This window comes from Oenanthe melanoleuca, chromosome 1A (genome assembly GCF_029582105.1).
Source record: "Oenanthe melanoleuca isolate GR-GAL-2019-014 chromosome 1A, OMel1.0, whole genome shotgun sequence".
NCBI classification, from domain to species: Eukaryota; Metazoa; Chordata; class Aves; order Passeriformes; family Muscicapidae; genus Oenanthe; species Oenanthe melanoleuca.
Genome location: NC_079334.1, coordinates 36,307,647 through 36,324,784, shown reverse-complemented (window position 1 = coordinate 36,324,784; position 17,138 = coordinate 36,307,647). Strand labels below are relative to the sequence as shown.

At 37.2% G+C, this 17,138-nt stretch overlaps 1 protein-coding gene across 3 annotated transcripts in view; it reads left to right on the top strand.

Annotated features, from left to right (window-relative positions):
- The window catches only part of LGR5 (leucine rich repeat containing G protein-coupled receptor 5), a 91,137-nt gene that overhangs the window by 61,356 nt on the left and 12,643 nt on the right, over positions 1-17,138 (top strand). For 2 of the 3 annotated variants that reach the window (XM_056516378.1, XM_056516377.1), the window contains exons 5-14: positions 2,615-2,830; positions 5,128-5,199; positions 7,631-7,699; positions 10,044-10,115; positions 10,921-10,992; positions 11,099-11,167; positions 11,295-11,366; positions 14,269-14,334; positions 14,531-14,602; positions 15,456-15,527. In XM_056516378.1, the coding sequence (XP_056372353.1) occupies positions 2,615-2,830; positions 5,128-5,199; positions 7,631-7,699; positions 10,044-10,115; positions 10,921-10,992; positions 11,099-11,167; positions 11,295-11,366; positions 14,269-14,334; positions 14,531-14,602; positions 15,456-15,527 (852 nt within the window). The remainder of the gene's footprint in view (positions 1-2,614; positions 2,831-5,127; positions 5,200-7,630; positions 7,700-10,043; positions 10,116-10,920; positions 10,993-11,098; positions 11,168-11,294; positions 11,367-14,268; positions 14,335-14,530; positions 14,603-15,455; positions 15,528-17,138) is intronic. The other variant, XM_056516379.1, reaches the window with a different exon arrangement.

Below are 17,138 nucleotides of genomic sequence, written 5' to 3'. Positions count from 1 at the left end.
ATAGCAGCTTTCAAACTCACCACATGTTATCTACATGTATTTTCAGTTATAAATAGGGTCATGTTTGTGAGTTAATGGGTTTAGTTCTGAAAGTGCCAAAACTTTGATCAACACATGTAAAACAATTGGCTGAAAAGGGTGATTTTGATCAGTCCTTTATACATCAGTGTGCATTACCTACAGTATGACAGGAAATATAACCATTACTGAAACCTTTTAATATCTGCAAGAGGGAAAATGGTACTTGGAAATTTAAAAAAGATTAGATAACGAAAGAGCACTTGAGGCAGTACTTCTTATAAGTACTTGCAGGATACGTAATCCAGTTATAGAACCTGAAGCACAAATCATTGCAGCTTTTTTGTTTCTTCCAAGCTTTAATTAAACAGTAACTATCTAGAATTTCATTTACAGTACAGCAGTTCTCTTTTTCTTTCTGTTCTGTGGGTTTTTGTTTACATAGCCAGTGGTGGGTTTATATTTGGAAACTTCAGCTATTAAAAAAAAAATCAGTTCCTTGATTTGCTGCAAAATATTGGTAAGATAAAAATGTTGGTCTCACTGAGGACAGCAGAAATATTGTCATTTCAGCCCCAGGGTCACATACTAACAGGTAACTTGGCTTCTCCACACAGCCAGGCATCCTGTGAGTGGCTGGTGTGGAGTGAGCCGGGACATTGGGGCTGCACGGGCAGGCTTCCTATTGAAGGAGATGTTAACTGCAGCTCTGCAGCACATGGAGTTTGAATAAAGCCTCCATTCTTTAATCAGCGAAACTGTCAAACTAAGGCAACTGTAACTTCTTAGTTTACATACCAGCATCACCCAGGGAAGAAGTTTACTTCTGACTGAACACAAAGAAACCTCATCTACTTTTTCAAATTATACCTTATTTGAAAACACAGGCATAACTTGGTTGTTGCCTGGGGAAAGGAGGAAGAACAACATGAGTATTTCTAAACATTTCCAGCCTTACCCATTTGTTGACAGACCACTGAGTTATTTTGGAAGCTCTGTCTCTGCTGCCTGACATGTCAGTTATTATATTGAAAATTTAATTGTACAAGGGCTTTGACACTGAACCTTATAAATTTGTTCCAAGTGACCTTGTCTCAGTTATTTGCCAGCCTGGCACGGAGCCTTAGCAGTCATTATTTGTTCTCATGCAGTAGGTAGGGCCAGTGTGGAACAGGAGATAGAATGGACCTGACATTTTACATGACTGTAAATGAGGAAGCAGCTTTAAATAAAGAGATTAGTATGTCCACCACAAAGAGTATTGCATTCCTCTTGAAGAGACCAAATTTAGGTTGTACAGAACTACTTAGTACCCCAGGTGTGGCCATTTGTTGTATAGTGTTTTCAAACATCTATTTAAATTTATTTCTGGTCTACCATTCACTTAATTACTCCTCTCTAAACATTTCATGAAAATTTTTAGAGCACAGTTTTCATGTTATGGAAAAGGTAAAAGTCACTGCAGCACATTAAAAGCAGAAAAAGTTTATCGGGGCCCACATCCCCAACTGGGTATTTCACAAAGTTTCTGAAATCTAAAATGCACTTTTAAATCTTTCCCTGAAAGAATCACAGTGACAAAGTAAAACACAGCAAAAACAAAAGCCGGTGAATAGATGACATTATATTTGTAACACCACATCTGAAAAAGGTTCACTGGATTTAATCCTTATTTACACAAGTATGAGAACAGAGCATCACCTGCAAATGTACAATATGCAGTTGAGCTCCCTCTGTTGGCTCTGCAGCTGCTGAAGTGCCTTTAGTGTCTTCTTTTTCAACATGAATGCATCACTTTGGCAATACTAATCTCTAGGTAAAAAACATTATATTCCACTACTGAAAAAATGTGAACCTCAATTACCATTAGAATTATTAGGATAAACAATATTTGCACTGGAACAGACTCCCAGGGGAAGTGTTCACAGCTCCAGCCTGACAGAGTTCAGAAAGCATTTGGACAATGCCCTTGGACACATGATGTGACTCGGGGATGGTGCTGTGCAGGGCCAGGGGTGGGACTCAATGATCCTTGTGGGTCCCTCCCAACACAGTTTGTTCCATGATTCTATAACTCTGTAATATTTCTCCATGATGTTTAAGAAAACGTAAAGCAGGGACTTCCAGAGACTTGGAAGTGAGTTCTGTTTAGGGGTCTTGGAATGAGTGTTTAGCATATGGGAATCCAGATTATCTTGCAGCTCAGTGATTTGTAGGTTCTGAAAGAGAATCTCTGATGAGTTTCTTGTGCTGTTTTGTTCCACAATTTCGAACAATTGGGAAAGGAAACAAAGTCATACTGCAGAGAGACTCTGCTCAAAAATGATCAGTGTGTGCTCTCAGTGAGTTGATGGCTCCATAGGTGAGCTGTCCCTGCAGAGCCAGTGAACAGGCAGATGTGTAAACATGATTTGAGAACTCAAGGATGAGGCTGCAAGCAAGATGGGAATGTAGAATCTCCAGGAAGTGAAAACTGGAAGTGGCAACCCCTGTCCGTTCTTTGGGCTTATATTCATGGTGATAAGTTGTTATAGCCATTGTGCAAAGCCACTTTTCTTTTCCTGAAATCAATTTTCTCTGTTTCTTTTTCTCCTAGGCGTCTGGATGCCAACCACATCAACTATGTACCCCCCAACTGCTTCAATGGCTTGGTCTCCCTTAGACACCTGTGGCTAGATGATAATTCCTTGACAGAAATTCCCGTCCAGGCTTTTAGGAGTTTACCAGCACTTCAGGCAATGACATTGGCACTGAATAAAATTCATTACATACCAGACTATGCCTTTGGAAACCTCTCCAGTTTGGTAGTTCTGTAAGTTTTTTTGATTGCTTTTTATAGGCAATGTCTTCTTGCAGGGCTTTGGCCTCTTGGAGAAACAGATTTTATTACAGTTTGACTAGCATTTGCTAAACCACTTGTTTTGATCTAGTTTAAAAGTTTCCATCTCAATAAAAAAATATTCAAGGGAATTAAAAATCACCCTATCTGGTCAGCAAAACAAACAGGAAGAGATACATTATGTGTTGTCTAAGATTGAAAGAGGGAAGATTAGAAACAGGAAATGAATGGAAATCTTTCTGGGAGACTTGGAAAGAATGCCATCCAGTAGAAAAAAATGTGCATTTCCTGTCATAGAAAGTACATGCAGTTTTGTATTTGGTTATGTTTGAATACCAGTTCAACTAACTGAAACATGCACAGCTGGCACCAAAACCTGGAAGGCATACTATGAATCATGGTTTCAGCTTCTTATCTTTTGGGAATGTACCACGTGGAAAAAATCTAGACTGGCTGGAGAAACTTAAGTGAAGAAGTAATTTCAGGATGCTTTGGAAAACATTAGCATTATTAAAGAGCGAATTATATAGTCAAGCTTTACAGGCTGTCATAAACCATGGTTTTATATAGACACTTGGCATGTTGTAGCATCCTCCAGCCACAGTGTAAGCATTGAACCTGGCACACATCAAGGTTCTTCATTAACAGCTACAGTCACTATCTCTGACTCCATGGGGCCCCAAGAATGCGAATTGACAGCTGACTTGTTCTGCATAGCCTTTGCCTCCTCTTTACATTCAATATCAATCCCATTCAAGTTAAAGAATGGATGGACTTGTGATTTAATTGACCTTCTAGACTTACATCAGCAATGTAAAAGGCAAGAGGCTGTCTTGAACATTGTCCTCTAGACCCCTACCAGAAATGTACTGGTAAGAGGTCAGTTAAGAAATGCAGGAGAAAATAATTTCTTTTCATGCCATGCTTGCTTCTGCTCAGTTAGTTTTCCTTATTTAATCTATGCCTTGAATATTTCTAATCTTCTGGGCTTTATAGTGATTAATGATTGAATCATTCCTCACAACCTACCACAGCTGATCTTTTTGGCTCATCAAAGTCTTTGTGTGTGGTTCTGCTTTTGTTGGGTTGATACTCTATACAGTATGGCAAATTTTCAACATGGTGCAAAAGTGCATGGTCAATTGGAGCAGGTCAAAACATTTATAATTAAAGATCCAAACATAATTGGAATTTGAAGATGCACTCTTCATGCTAACTAAAGCATTAAAGGTCAGAGTATTTAGAGCATTAAAAATATGGAATTGATTAGGTTCCTTCCTAGAAAAGGAAAATCCCACAGAACACTTTTATTTTGCTGTCAGAATCCCTGCTTTTGATGGACAGGTAGACTTGAATTATCTAGGTTCTGCAGATACATTCAGAGAGCCCCTGATCTTTAACAGTATTTTCAGAGTATAGTGAAGGGCCTGGCAGCCACTCAATCACAGTTTTTCTTTTCTCTTAAAACCCTTCTCCCTTAGTTTCCCTCCACTACAGGGGTAGGAGTTTGAGGACAAAATAAAAGGAAAAATCTGGGGAAAAGGCGTTCTTTTTAAATGAAATTACCTGAAGTAGCTGCAAGTTGAATCTGCTTATATTAATGAGCTTCACTCAGAGTGGTTTTCTCCATGTCAGTGTAAAAGATAGAAATAGGCAGAACTGGTTAAAATTACTTTCAATTGCTAAATATTTTAGGAAGTAGTTACTTTTTTTCATCATTTCAAAGAAAGGCAAGTTACAGCACTTCTCAGATTAATTAGTTTACTCATCTCAGGGAAGCTACAGCTTTTTGAGTTATGGCTTTGTGTCTTTGCATTCTGGAAGCCTAATGCCCCTTACCTGTCTGCTGTGTTACTCATTTCCCAGTGGCTTCTCTTTTGGGCCATACCCTCTGATACCCTCTGAATATATATCTTCCAAATATACACCTCACACCCCATACACAGTTTTTAGGTTGTGTTACTTAACTAGTTAGCTATCATTGAGAATATGTCTGTTCATTATGCAAACGCCAGCTTGGAACTACAGGGAACTACACTTTTGAACAATCTAGGTGGTTTTAAAACAGATCTTCTCTGTGAAATCATATGGAGAGGCATTGGGATAATGGGTGGAGGTGCCACCTATGCATGTTCTTGCAAAAGATTGATTGCATATAATCAATGCATGCCTGGAAATAAGTTAATTTTGGTTTAACCATCAAGATGTTTTGCTGTAGTCCACTGTGTGCAGTGTGCTTTCCTGACTGCATGCTTAATGTTCCCCTGCAGACATCTCCATAACAATAGAATCTATTCCCTGGGAAAGAAATGCTTTGATGGGCTCCACAGCCTAGAGACATTGTGAGTTGACCTCTTATTTGTTTCTTTTTTTAGAGTGTTTTCATTAATATTCAGAAAGAATAAAAATAGCCCAAAAGCCAAATGTGGGTTTTAGCTTGCCTGATTGCTACAGGATCTAAGTGATAGTTCACAATGACTCTATGTAGTAAATCCTATTTTTGACTATAAAATTAGTTTGCCTTTTTAATAAGTATTGTCAATTGATAAATTGTTTGAAAGACAGTTGAAAACTGTGTTGAGCATAGAAAAAGAAGTGACTATTCATGAACTTATGGCTGCCTAGTTTAGTACTATTTATATGTCTTGTTCAATCAGTAAAGCTAGTAGCTAGATTGGGAAATTGTCCCAATGAAAAGCTTCAACCTTAAGAAATTGTCTTAGCATTGAGGAGGATTATAAAATTAGATGGGTTTATTTTTTTATATCTGGAAAAAGCAAAAGTTCTAGGTAGTCATATTCTGTATGTGCTTTACAAGTGGGAGAAATGTTCTGGTTGTATCCAAGTTTTTGTCTGTAGAGAGCTCTGATAAAGAATAGCACTGATAAAGACTGAAACTCCCTCAAGTTTTCACTGTAATTCTGTTTAGATCAATTCAAATTTTCTTGAGTTTTCTAGCAAAAAAATATTCTACATAAAATATCAAACAGGAATGCAGTGCTAATGGTTAGCAAAAATTATTTTGCTACAGTTAGTCAAATACAGATGTTGTCTGCTGGAGTCACCCAGACCCCAGAAATGCCACAGGGACAATAAAACTTTGCATGTGCTTCCTCCTGCACCTGCTGCAGTCAGCTGCATCATTTGCAGTGATTTTAGATGTTTTACCCAACCAGGACAGAGATTAAACACCCAATTATGAGAAACAGTTTCAGACATGGATGTTGCTAGTCTAAAGGTGACTATTTGCCTTCCCATCCACAAACTTGTGTCCTGCCCACTTTCATCTTTCATTAAGGTTTGGAAGCAAGAAGGTTTGGGCTTCTTGGGGGTTTTTATCACCATTTTGATTGCATTGATCCTTTGCCACTGAATTTCAATTTTGCAATTTGGACTTTGAGGCGCCTGTGAGTTGAGAGGAAGTCCCTTAATGTAGCACCGGAAAGGGGGACGGGAAAGGAAGAGGGAAAATTTAATGGTTTGGTTTGTTTATTTAAGTGATATTCACATGGCACTTGGTCACAAATGGGGAAAAACAGAACAATGGAATAAGTAATTGCAAACCCAGTCCCAGCCACCTGGCATGAGAGAGATGAAAACACAGAGGACAGTCACAAATCTGGGAATAAACATAGGTGCAGCCACTTCCCTGCAACAGGACAGTGTAGCACGTGCCTCAAGCACAGTAATTGCTTAATGTATAGACCAGTTCCCAGAGAGCCTCAAGATAATCTGAGGAGATCTTGGTGTAAATGATGGACGCCACTTTAAGATCATTTTTTTGCATTGAGGGTAGGTCTGGAAATCACATATCACTAGAGGGCAAAACCAAACCGTACACGCCTGTAATCTCTTTTTGTCAATAAGCAGGAGAGATTTACAAGCAGGAAGGAAAGCCTTGTTGAGTTCAGACAGCAGTTTCCTGCCTGCATTACTTCAGCCTGATACTATTTCAATTTCAATCTATTGTAAACTGTGGCTTGGGTTTTGCCTGTCTAAAAAGGCTTTTGCTCCAGTCTTTCAGACTATTTTCCTCACAAAGCATTGCCAGAGAGAATCACAGTAAATTGGCATGTCTCAATTTTAGTTTCAGCCATCTCCTAAATGTTAAAGAACACATATGTCATGCTGAGGGCAGAGGTAGGATTATAATATATATAATATATATAATATATATAATATATATATAATATTATAATATATATATAAATAAAGTATATATATATATAAATAAAGTCTAATTACTGCTGCAGCATGAGCAATTCTTAAAGCAGAGGTCACTACCATAGTTGCACTATCATTTTTACAATTTGCATGCTTAGAAGTATTCTCTTGACTGTTGTCAAGTCTTAAAATTACAATACAGTTAGAAATCTTTATAGAGAAATGTATTAGACGTGTAAAGAGCAGATCACCAGAGTAATTGAATATTGTTTTGGAAGATTATTTCCCTGTTAATACTTTAATGTAAGGCAAAGGACGGCCAACTTACAAAACAGCAAATCCCTTAGTAATATTTGGATTTGCTTACATTTTCTTTATTACAGAATAGCTAAAATGTAACTAAAAATAGAATGCTGATAAAAATAGGAAAGATAATGTGCTCTAAATAGATTTTATTGGAAAATATCCATATACTTTTGAGGATTTCCTGTCTTTTTGCTATATGTATTTATTCAATGCATAGAAGATGATGGTTCATTACAAATGCCAGCAATGCTGTTATCTGTTATGCAGTGCATAACCAAAATAATAAAATCTATTTTCACACAGAGATTTAAATTACAACAGTCTGGACGAGTTCCCCACTGCTATCAGGACATTAACAAACCTAAAAGAACTGTAAGTACAGAGCTCATATTAGGAAGAAGAATGTTTTGTCTAGTGTGCAATTTATATTTTTTTTTAGTGCTGGTGATTTTATCAGTAATCCTTAAAAACTGATATCCTAGGAAAAACTAATAAGCATGCCAACATGCATAAAAAATAATTTTCAATGTTCAGTTTAGACCATTCAAGTTCTGACAACTTTTACTTTTATATTGCCTTGTGCAGTGGATCTTTTCCAGGAACTTCCTCTTTGGAATACAGTAATTAATTAATACAATTAATTCACTTTTAGTCCCAAACACAAGAGTTACATTTTGCAAACTATCCTATATATTAGTCTTCTAGCTAAGAAGGCATGGCATCTTTATTAGTCCATCAGGTTTAATTAAATTTTAGCTACTTCCCTCCCTCACCTCTATTAAATTACAGCAATTTCTATTTCTATATATAGTCAGTTTTTTGTAATGTTTTGGATAAAACACTTTTGTATGCATAGGTGTAGTTTGCATCAAAAAAATCAACAATAAAATTCAATTATTCAAATTTATTTTGAAAGATGGTTGAATTATTAAAAATTAAAAGAAATTAAATTATGTTAACACATCATACACATAATGTACACATTAATGCACTTGTTCAGAATTCTTTCCATTTGAGTTCTTTACCATTATTTATCAGCATAGATTTTTGACAAAAATTAGTAATCACATACTAGCTGGACATGGTTGTACCCCTGCCATGTCACAAACTGGTCTAAACTCCAATTTTAAGTAGCCACCTGAGATTTTTTTCCAGAGCAGGTACCCCCGGAAACTGTGGGCTCCTGCTCAGCGCCTCCAATGTTGTCAGAATGAGTTTCCCAGCCTAAACGTTCTCAGCTGCTGTTTATGCCATAAAACAATTGGAATGAAATGCAGTGACCTCAAAGCATTGACTTTTTGATGACCTCTGGAGTCAGTAGCCAAAAATGCAAACTCAGTTTGTACCAAATTCACCAGCAAACTGCCTGATGTGCCTGAGGTTACCTGACTATCAACTATGTGCAATGAACATTTGGGGTCTGAAATTGCAACCTGACATCCCAAGTCCAGCACAGATCAGGAGACTGTGTGCTTCTGTGATTTGTGTGGGCCCTGAATCTGATCTTACAAGGGCAGGATGTCTTCCAGAGACCCAGGTGGCAGCCCAGCCCCACAGAGACCCAGCCCAGGGCCACCTTAGTAAGGGCATTTCTGGGTGGGACCTTGTCTCTCTGAGTTTGTGCCTGGGCTGAAAACACAAACTGTGACCTTTTTGTGCACAGCTAGTAGCAGATATTGCTCTGGAAGGTAGCCATGCCATTTCCCTGTTTTTTTCTGCCATGCAAGGCATCCCATTCAAAACCAGTCTGTTACTGGCTGCAGATGAGATGCTCGTTCTGCTCAGTCTGCATGCAAAGCAAGCAGGGAGGTAAAGCCTTGCTCTGTAGCTCATCACCAGTAGCACAATGCCTGAGCAGCTCAAGCCAATAATGTGGGACCTGTTCAAGTAATGGCCAAGTGTGCTTGCATCAGTGAACAACTGGAGGCTTAGTAATGCATAAATTTAAGCTGGGAAGCCTTCTTCATACCCGACTGAACTAATGGGAGTTTCCCACACAAATCATCATTGTTCTTTTGAAATCTTAGTTGTTCCTTTTGTTTTTCACAATGGAGAATTACTCATATGAATAAAATCCAGTAATTAATGATGAGACAAAGATTTGGCTCTCTATCCAACAGGCACAACTACATTTTGTTTGTGTCCACATTTAAAATACCTCAACGAAAAGGTGGTTGTGGGAGGATCAACATTACAATATAGTGTAGAAAATTATTTCCTTGATAAATTTGTGCCATCCAGCAAAGGAAAGAGTTGCTATTTAACAAGAACAGGGGGAAATATATTTTTAGCTACTTTATTATTAGTATCTAACTATTGATGTTCTTAGTTCATATATGTTTGTATATTTACATTATATCTATATACATACATGCTCTGAATTTTAAAATGCCATTTTGAAGTTTACTTTATCTGAGTGGTTTGGTTTATTTAGGGAAATGCAGAATTTCAGCAATTTTGCTCTTCTCTTCTCTTCTCTTCTCTTCTCTTCTCTTCTCTTCTCTTCTCTTCTCTTCTCTTCTCTTCTCTTCTCTTCTCTTCATTTTTCCTTTTCCTTTGCTTTTTTCAGCTCCATCTTATTCCAGAAAACAAGGATATACCTTTACATACAGATGCTTTTCTTACTAGAAACAAAAAACCATCACTGTGCATTGTGAATACAGATTGAGTCTTCACTTTTTTTTTCCTTACCATATAAATGTTTTTTTCTTTGTAGAGGATTTCATAGCAATAACATCAAGTCAATACCTGAGCGTGCATTTGTGGGTAATCCTTCACTCATTACAATGTAAGTGATAAAAATCTTTTCAACGACTCTTTGTGTTAGAGAGCGTGGAACTAAGTATCATATTTGTGGCTAATTGTCAAATGGCTTTTTTTGTGAGTATCCTTTGTAGCACATCACCACACAAGCAAAAAATCTCATATCTTTCCAGTTTCATGGAAAGCATGGCAGTTTTCAAGTCCTGCTTAAGGGAAGCAAGTAGTGGTTTCTGGCCTTTGACCTTTTATTTGAGAGGTTACTTCTAAATCTCTTAGCATTGCTGGCAACATAAAAGCTGGTAAATATTGTCCTTGATGGACTCCAGTCTGAATTCCCATCATCTTACATGAAAATTCACTTAATGGACAGCTTCAAATTAAGAAATTGCAAAATAAGTGTAAGAAAAATAATGACTCATCTTGAGTAATATTCCATGAGCAAAACCAGTATGGCTTCAAAAGGGCAAGGAAACCTCTTGTGAATAGGGGAAGTTCTGACTTCTTCATGTGCTATCCTTAAATTTGTCTCAGGTCATCACAAAATTCTTCATGTGTGAAATTTTGTCTTTGCAAACCTGGGGAAAAGAGAGAATATTTTGTTGACTGGCTTCTGGCATTAAAACATGAAAACAGTGACTACTTGAATGTTCAAAATGTGACATGTGGCTGGTGAATACAGATTAGAGGATGAGAAAAGCCCAGAAGTTCAGCTCTGCTACAATAAGATGTGATTCATCATAGAAACTTTACTCATTTGTTTATGGTATAATAATATATTTAGAATATTTTAAAGCATTTTTCATTAAATGTCTTTTTATTCTTTTTTTCAGACATTTTTATGATAACCCTATCCAGCTTGTTGGAAAATCTGCTTTTCAACACTTACCAGAACTAAGAACTCTGTATGTTTACTTTTTATTTTAGTTTTCTTTTTATATGCAGTACTAGAGTTGTCCCACATTTCCATTACCACAATTTATTGATTTTTTTTTTTTTTTTTAATTGTAGGACTTTAAATGGTGCTTCACAGTTAACAGAGTTTCCTGATCTGACAGGGACTACAAGTCTGGAGAGTTTGTAAGTAGAGAAATATTTTTGCTTTGTTTTATTTTCTTGTATGACTGACTTATTATAAAGAATGTCCTAAAAATTTTGGTTATCAATCTTCAAAAAGTAATTTTTTTTTCATAAATTCTTTCAACAGGACACTAACAGGAGCACAGATCACCTCTCTCCCCAAATCAGCTTGTGACCAGTTACCTAATCTCCAAGTGCTGTACGTTTCAGTAAGATTATTAACATGACATTAATGCAAGAGATTAATAGACAAATGAAACTATTATGATTTCAAAATTACCCAATTACTGCTATTTCTGTATATCACGTTACTTCTTTGGAATTCAGCTCAGGGAGTTGGCCCCTGTGTTATTTAAAAAGGTTGTAACCCACTTACCAATCAGGATTTCCCACATATTGCTGAGAAAGATAATTACTTAGCCTATTTTTAGGAAAAGATAAAAAGGTTCTTGATTTTATTTAAAAAAAGACAGAACTACCTTATTTTCATTCATTCTGTCTGCCTCTCCTACAGTAGTTTGGTATTTTTTTCTCACTAAGGCAAATAATTCTTTGAAATAAATAGAAAATATAAGTAAGGATGACAGTTTTGGGTCTTTGTTATGCTCCTCTTTAGCTTCTTTCTCAATCAAACATAAGTAGCTGACTGCAATTTTAATAGACTATTCCTTGACATAACTGGATATATTTGGTATACTAAATATATAATATTATTTTAGCTTGGAAATTTCCTTGGAGTTTACTTAATCACTAAGGAAAATAATCATTGTGTCCACTTCTTTGAGAATGAGCCAAGAGCACTTTCCTCTATGTATTACATCACTAGGAATCTATTTGGTATTAATTCTCTGGCCAACATTGAAATAGTACTAATTGTAATGCATTATTGGAATACTAGAGTGAATGTCAAGAACATTTCCAGAAAAAATTAAGTTTTAGTTAATGGATGCAATATAATCATTTCCAGAATGATAAAAGACAGTCTGCTGCCAGAAAAAAAGGTCTGCACACAGAATTAAGTTTATATATGTCCAGTAACATTCAAAAACAGTAAGTAATCTCAAAACAGAGGGCAAACAAATGATACAGCAATTAATAACTTACAGAGTTCATAGTAGAACAGGACTATCCATTGGAAATTCACATTTTTTGTTTTTGAGTATTACCCTATATCATTAGAGCTGATACTTGAAAGAGGAGGGAACGATTTCAGGTACTCAGGAGCTGCTCTTTCCCCATTGCTGCCAGACTGGAGTGAGCCTGCTGAGTCTCCATTTGGGTTTGCACATCAGTTCTGGCTGTGCCATGGGGGATAAAGGTGCACTGAACCCACCCATGCCTTACAGGAGACTGGGACCTTGCAGGGCTCCCTGGCTCACAGACACTCACAAACAAGTGCTTGGAAAGGCAATGTGTGCATCCTGCCCAGCCACCAGGACATCAGGATGGGGATTAAGGTGCCCAAGGCTGGCTGGATGGGTGCACACCTGCAGTAAAGCTGTGTGAGGAGAGCATCACCCTGTGCACCTCAGCACAGCAAACAAAACCACCTGCCCTCTGCTGTGCCAAGAGCCTCCTGTATTAAGAAAGTGGGAAAAAGGAACTTAAAAATAAACAAGTAAAATATTTCCTGGAATAGCTCTGACAGAAGGGGAGAAGGGTTGCAAGTTCAGGGGTTTTTTCCATGTGTGAGGAGGGAGTGTCAGTATGTACAGCATTCAAGCTGGTGACATACTTTCAAAAAGACCTAAGTGATAAACCTGTGGATGACAGAATAGCCAGTGTCTGCCAGAAATACAAAACATCCTTTTTCTTGGCCTAAAAGCCTCTAGCTCACTTGAGCCCTTCTCTGTAATGTCTGATTTGGGCCACACTGTACCTTTTTTTTTTTGTACACGCAGAAAAAACAGAAAAACAAAAAAACTCCACCCAAACATATTGATATTTGCCTTTGTACAGAGTAAAATCAGAGCAGAATTCCCTAAAGACACAGTCATTACTTGCACTAGTTCCACTAATCAAATATGGAATAGTCCAAATGCCCCTGTTGGAACAATAACAGTGAAAATACAGTTTTACCAAGGGATTGAATAGGTGGAGATGTACCAGTTTTAGAGAATTTGAGAAGTGAGAATTTCACAAAGTGAAAAGTGAATCTTTTTCATGTGGTAATACTGGATAACTGTGGAAAAGGACATTTTTTCTAATTCTAGGCATAAGCTTTTTTCTCTATTCTTTTCACATGCAAATTTCCCATTTAGTTTTCCCTGAGCTACATGAACACACACACACTCTCACACACATACATATATATATATATATATATGTACACATATAAATATATTGGATGAGACTCTTGGGTGGTGGGGGCTGGTGTTTGGTTCCTCTTTTTTTTTTCCCTTCAGTTTCTGCAAATTGCCTGGGCTTGGTTTTGATTAGTTATATTATACTGTAAATCAGTCCAGATGTTTCAGTTATTCTGTAATTTGTTGAGTTTTGGCTCAAGTCTTTTTTAAGGTTTTTTTCCCCCCATATAGTGATTGATTTCAAAGTTAGTTCCAATATTTTTTTACCATTTCCTTCAGTTATAAAATGTAGCAGTCTAAGGATCAGAGGCAATACTGCTTAATTAAAAGTATAGAATAGGAAGCTGATTGTGACTCTTATCAGAAAAATACAGGATCTTCTCTGAAAAAATGTGAGTATATATGCTTAGTAGATTATTTTAAATTGTTAAAATACTTATCAGAATTTAAACATGATAAATATGAGGTCTGTGATATAAATCCAGATGGCCAATATCATTGCTGTAAAATACTCAGTAGAAGTCTACACTTCAGGCAGGAAATCTTCAGACAATGCAAGGAATTTGCAAATGTGGATATGGAGTTAATATATCTTGCCTTTTGCCCTCCTCTCTCCTCTTCAGCTAGAAATTAAAATGTGACAGATGAGAAATAGCTGAGTGTGTACACTTTTATTCTTCTGTGACTGTGGATAAAAACAAATTATTTTTAATTGAGCATGAAGGTACACAATGAAAGCTATTTTTCTTATAGGATTTCTTTGATGTTAATCTACTTTTTTTTTGTATAATTCAGGGATCTGTCTTATAACCTCTTGGAAGATTTACCCTGTTTTACTGCATGTAAAAAACTCCAAAAAATGTAAGTGTTAAAGCACTCTAAAAATCTTAAAAAGAAGCGTCTATGTGTGCTTGAGTATACTTAACTTGGTTATTGCTGGCTGATTTGACATACCCCAGATACACTTTATTGAAGTGGATCATAAGCACAATCTAAAACACCCCCAAGTGCCTTGCAAGTGTCTTTGAAACTGAGGAGATCCTTATTGCTGTTTCAGTGACTTGCATCACAATGAAATCGCTGAAATCAAAGCAGACACGTTTCGGCAGCTGGCTGCTCTCCGGTCTCTGTGAGTATCCCAGTAACACATCCATACTGCTTCCCAAAAATATGGGCTCTGTAATGTCTGCTCATGATGTACCCCAAAAGATCCTTATTTCAGTTTTTCCTCACTGTGATCTTTCTCCATGAGTTCATAACGGTGAAAGGAGAGAAAACATTGTGAAGTTTAGCATCTGCAGCAATTAGTTAAAATATATAAGCTTGTAGCCATAAAAACTGTCATTTCTAAATGTTTCTGATGGAAGTGGAGGAACTTACTGAGCCAGAGCTGGTATGTGTTGGTAGGTTCATGTTATAAAGAGCTCTAGAGAGTGGGAAATCTTTTTACAAAGAACGTGTCTTAAGAGGTGGAGTCCAGTCATGTGCAGGTTTCCAGTTTTCTCACAGACTCATGTGCTAGAGAAGTCATTTTGTCAAGAAATGGTTGTAATTTTTTGCAGAATTGAAGCCACTCTTTTTTTTTTTAGAGCTGCTCTCAATCTTTTTGACTTCTCCAGGACGGTGAAAATTAAGAAGTTAAGCCTATTGACCATGGGTTTGCTGTTCTTAGTCACATGAGGACATTTTAGAATACTTAGTCCATATAACCCACCCTTCTTTCTGCTGCCTCAGGAGACTGTGAAACAGACTGAAATGCCTTGGGCTGTGGCAGGCATTGAGACATTTTAAATTGTCAGTTTAATAACATCATAACTAACAAAAAATGAAAAATTACTTCACACTATGATATATGCAGGAGCTTATTGAAAATATTGGCATGTAATTGATACCTTTTTTACATTTAGGCCTCCTAATCAAGTGTTTGAAAACTTCCATATTCACTCAGTGGTTATGTAATTTTCTACTCACTTTTCTTGTAGGGATTTAGCTTGGAACAAAATTAAAATTATTCACCCCAATGCCTTCTCCTCATTACCATCTCTGATCAAACTGTAAGTATTTGAATATCTTATACATTCGATTATTTCATTGTTCTTGCAAGAGCATACAAAAATTAGGTAACCTGGTGCCTCAGCATAAATTAAGGGTTTCTCTGTTCTAATCATCTGGTCTGTCTAAATGTCTGCTTTCCTCTACTTTCCCAAGTCACACAGGTATTACAGCAAAGCTGCATACAACATTTGTAATGATCTGGGATCCATGAAAATTATCAGTGCATCTGCCTATCTGCCTCTTTTCATTCAATTTTTTAGCAGTTAATCTGTTGTAGCAGTGTTAAATATTTCCTGTTAGTTGTGTTTCAGGCCTCAGGAATTGGATTAAAAATGAAATAAGAAACTTTTTCCAGAATGCATCTTTATTTCATTGTTCCTCCTGTGATGAAATAGTTCCTCTTCTTTAGTAACTTCAGCCAGAGCAGTTAAACATCAAACATCAAAACATCAGTCAAAACATCAGCAGCCAGTTTTGCTGGCCTTGTTCACAAGCACTTTCAGTGCTTACAAATTTTTTTTTCCTACTTCCAACTGTCACTGTAATGCTTTTTTAATATGAATCCCTGAGGCATTGCCTATATGGGGAAGATGTGAAAAAAAATTCTTCTGGAGTCATCTTGCTGCATGGTTGTCACAAAAACATGATGCTGGGCATTTGCTCACAAATAATCCAGTAGCTGCTAAACCTAAATTTGGAGAGGTATTAATTTCTGTTGATGTGCAAAGCTCTCTGGATGACAAATGCCCACCCAGACAATGTTGTCTATAATATCCTCTTTTGGGACCCTTCTCAGAACTTACCTACTTTGTGAGGTGAGCAGTAAATTGGAGCTTTGGACAATACATACAGCTGTCAGAGGGGGTTAAAGAAAAAAGCCCTTGAGCACACAAACAGTAACACAGTGCACCAGTGTTTCCTGAAACCTTGGTCCACCTTAAGTCAGTGGTTATTTTTACCATTGCAGTAGGACCTGAATTTCACCTTTGGTATTTAATGGTGTGTGTGCAAGAAAACACACACTAAACCAGATAGGTAGAAGGCCAGTCCATCAACATACCTTATTTTATACCTAGGCCTTAGATTTCAGTGTATAGTTCAGACTTTCCTCTTCAGCCTTGGACATAAAAGCATTTCAACTGCATCAGACTCTTTGAATGAATGGGAGAGAGAGAGAAGGAGAAAGAAAGAGCAAAATAGGAAACAGTATCTCTGAACTCCCTCTCTTTCACTACTTTGCCATCTCTCCTTTATCACTTACCCTTTTTCATTCACCTGTTTTACTTTCCCCAAGTTACCTGTCTGTGTTCAGCTGTACTGCTCTGCCTTCCTTCAGCCACTCAGACAAACTTCAGCTTGGAAATGTCATCTCCCTCTGCTCCAGACCTGTCTTTTCCTGAAACACACAGCTTCCCCACACACCTGACCTGCTCCCTGGGGAGCTGTCAGGGCAGCCATGCCCTGCAGCATCCCACTGAATCTTTGAGGCTGTGGGAGGCTGTTCAGCTCCTTTGAATTCAGACAGTCTAGGGAGAAGATTTTAAATTGATTTTCTAATCTCAAAACTGGCTCTATGAATGTTTTGAGTCAAAATCTGGGAGCACAGACCC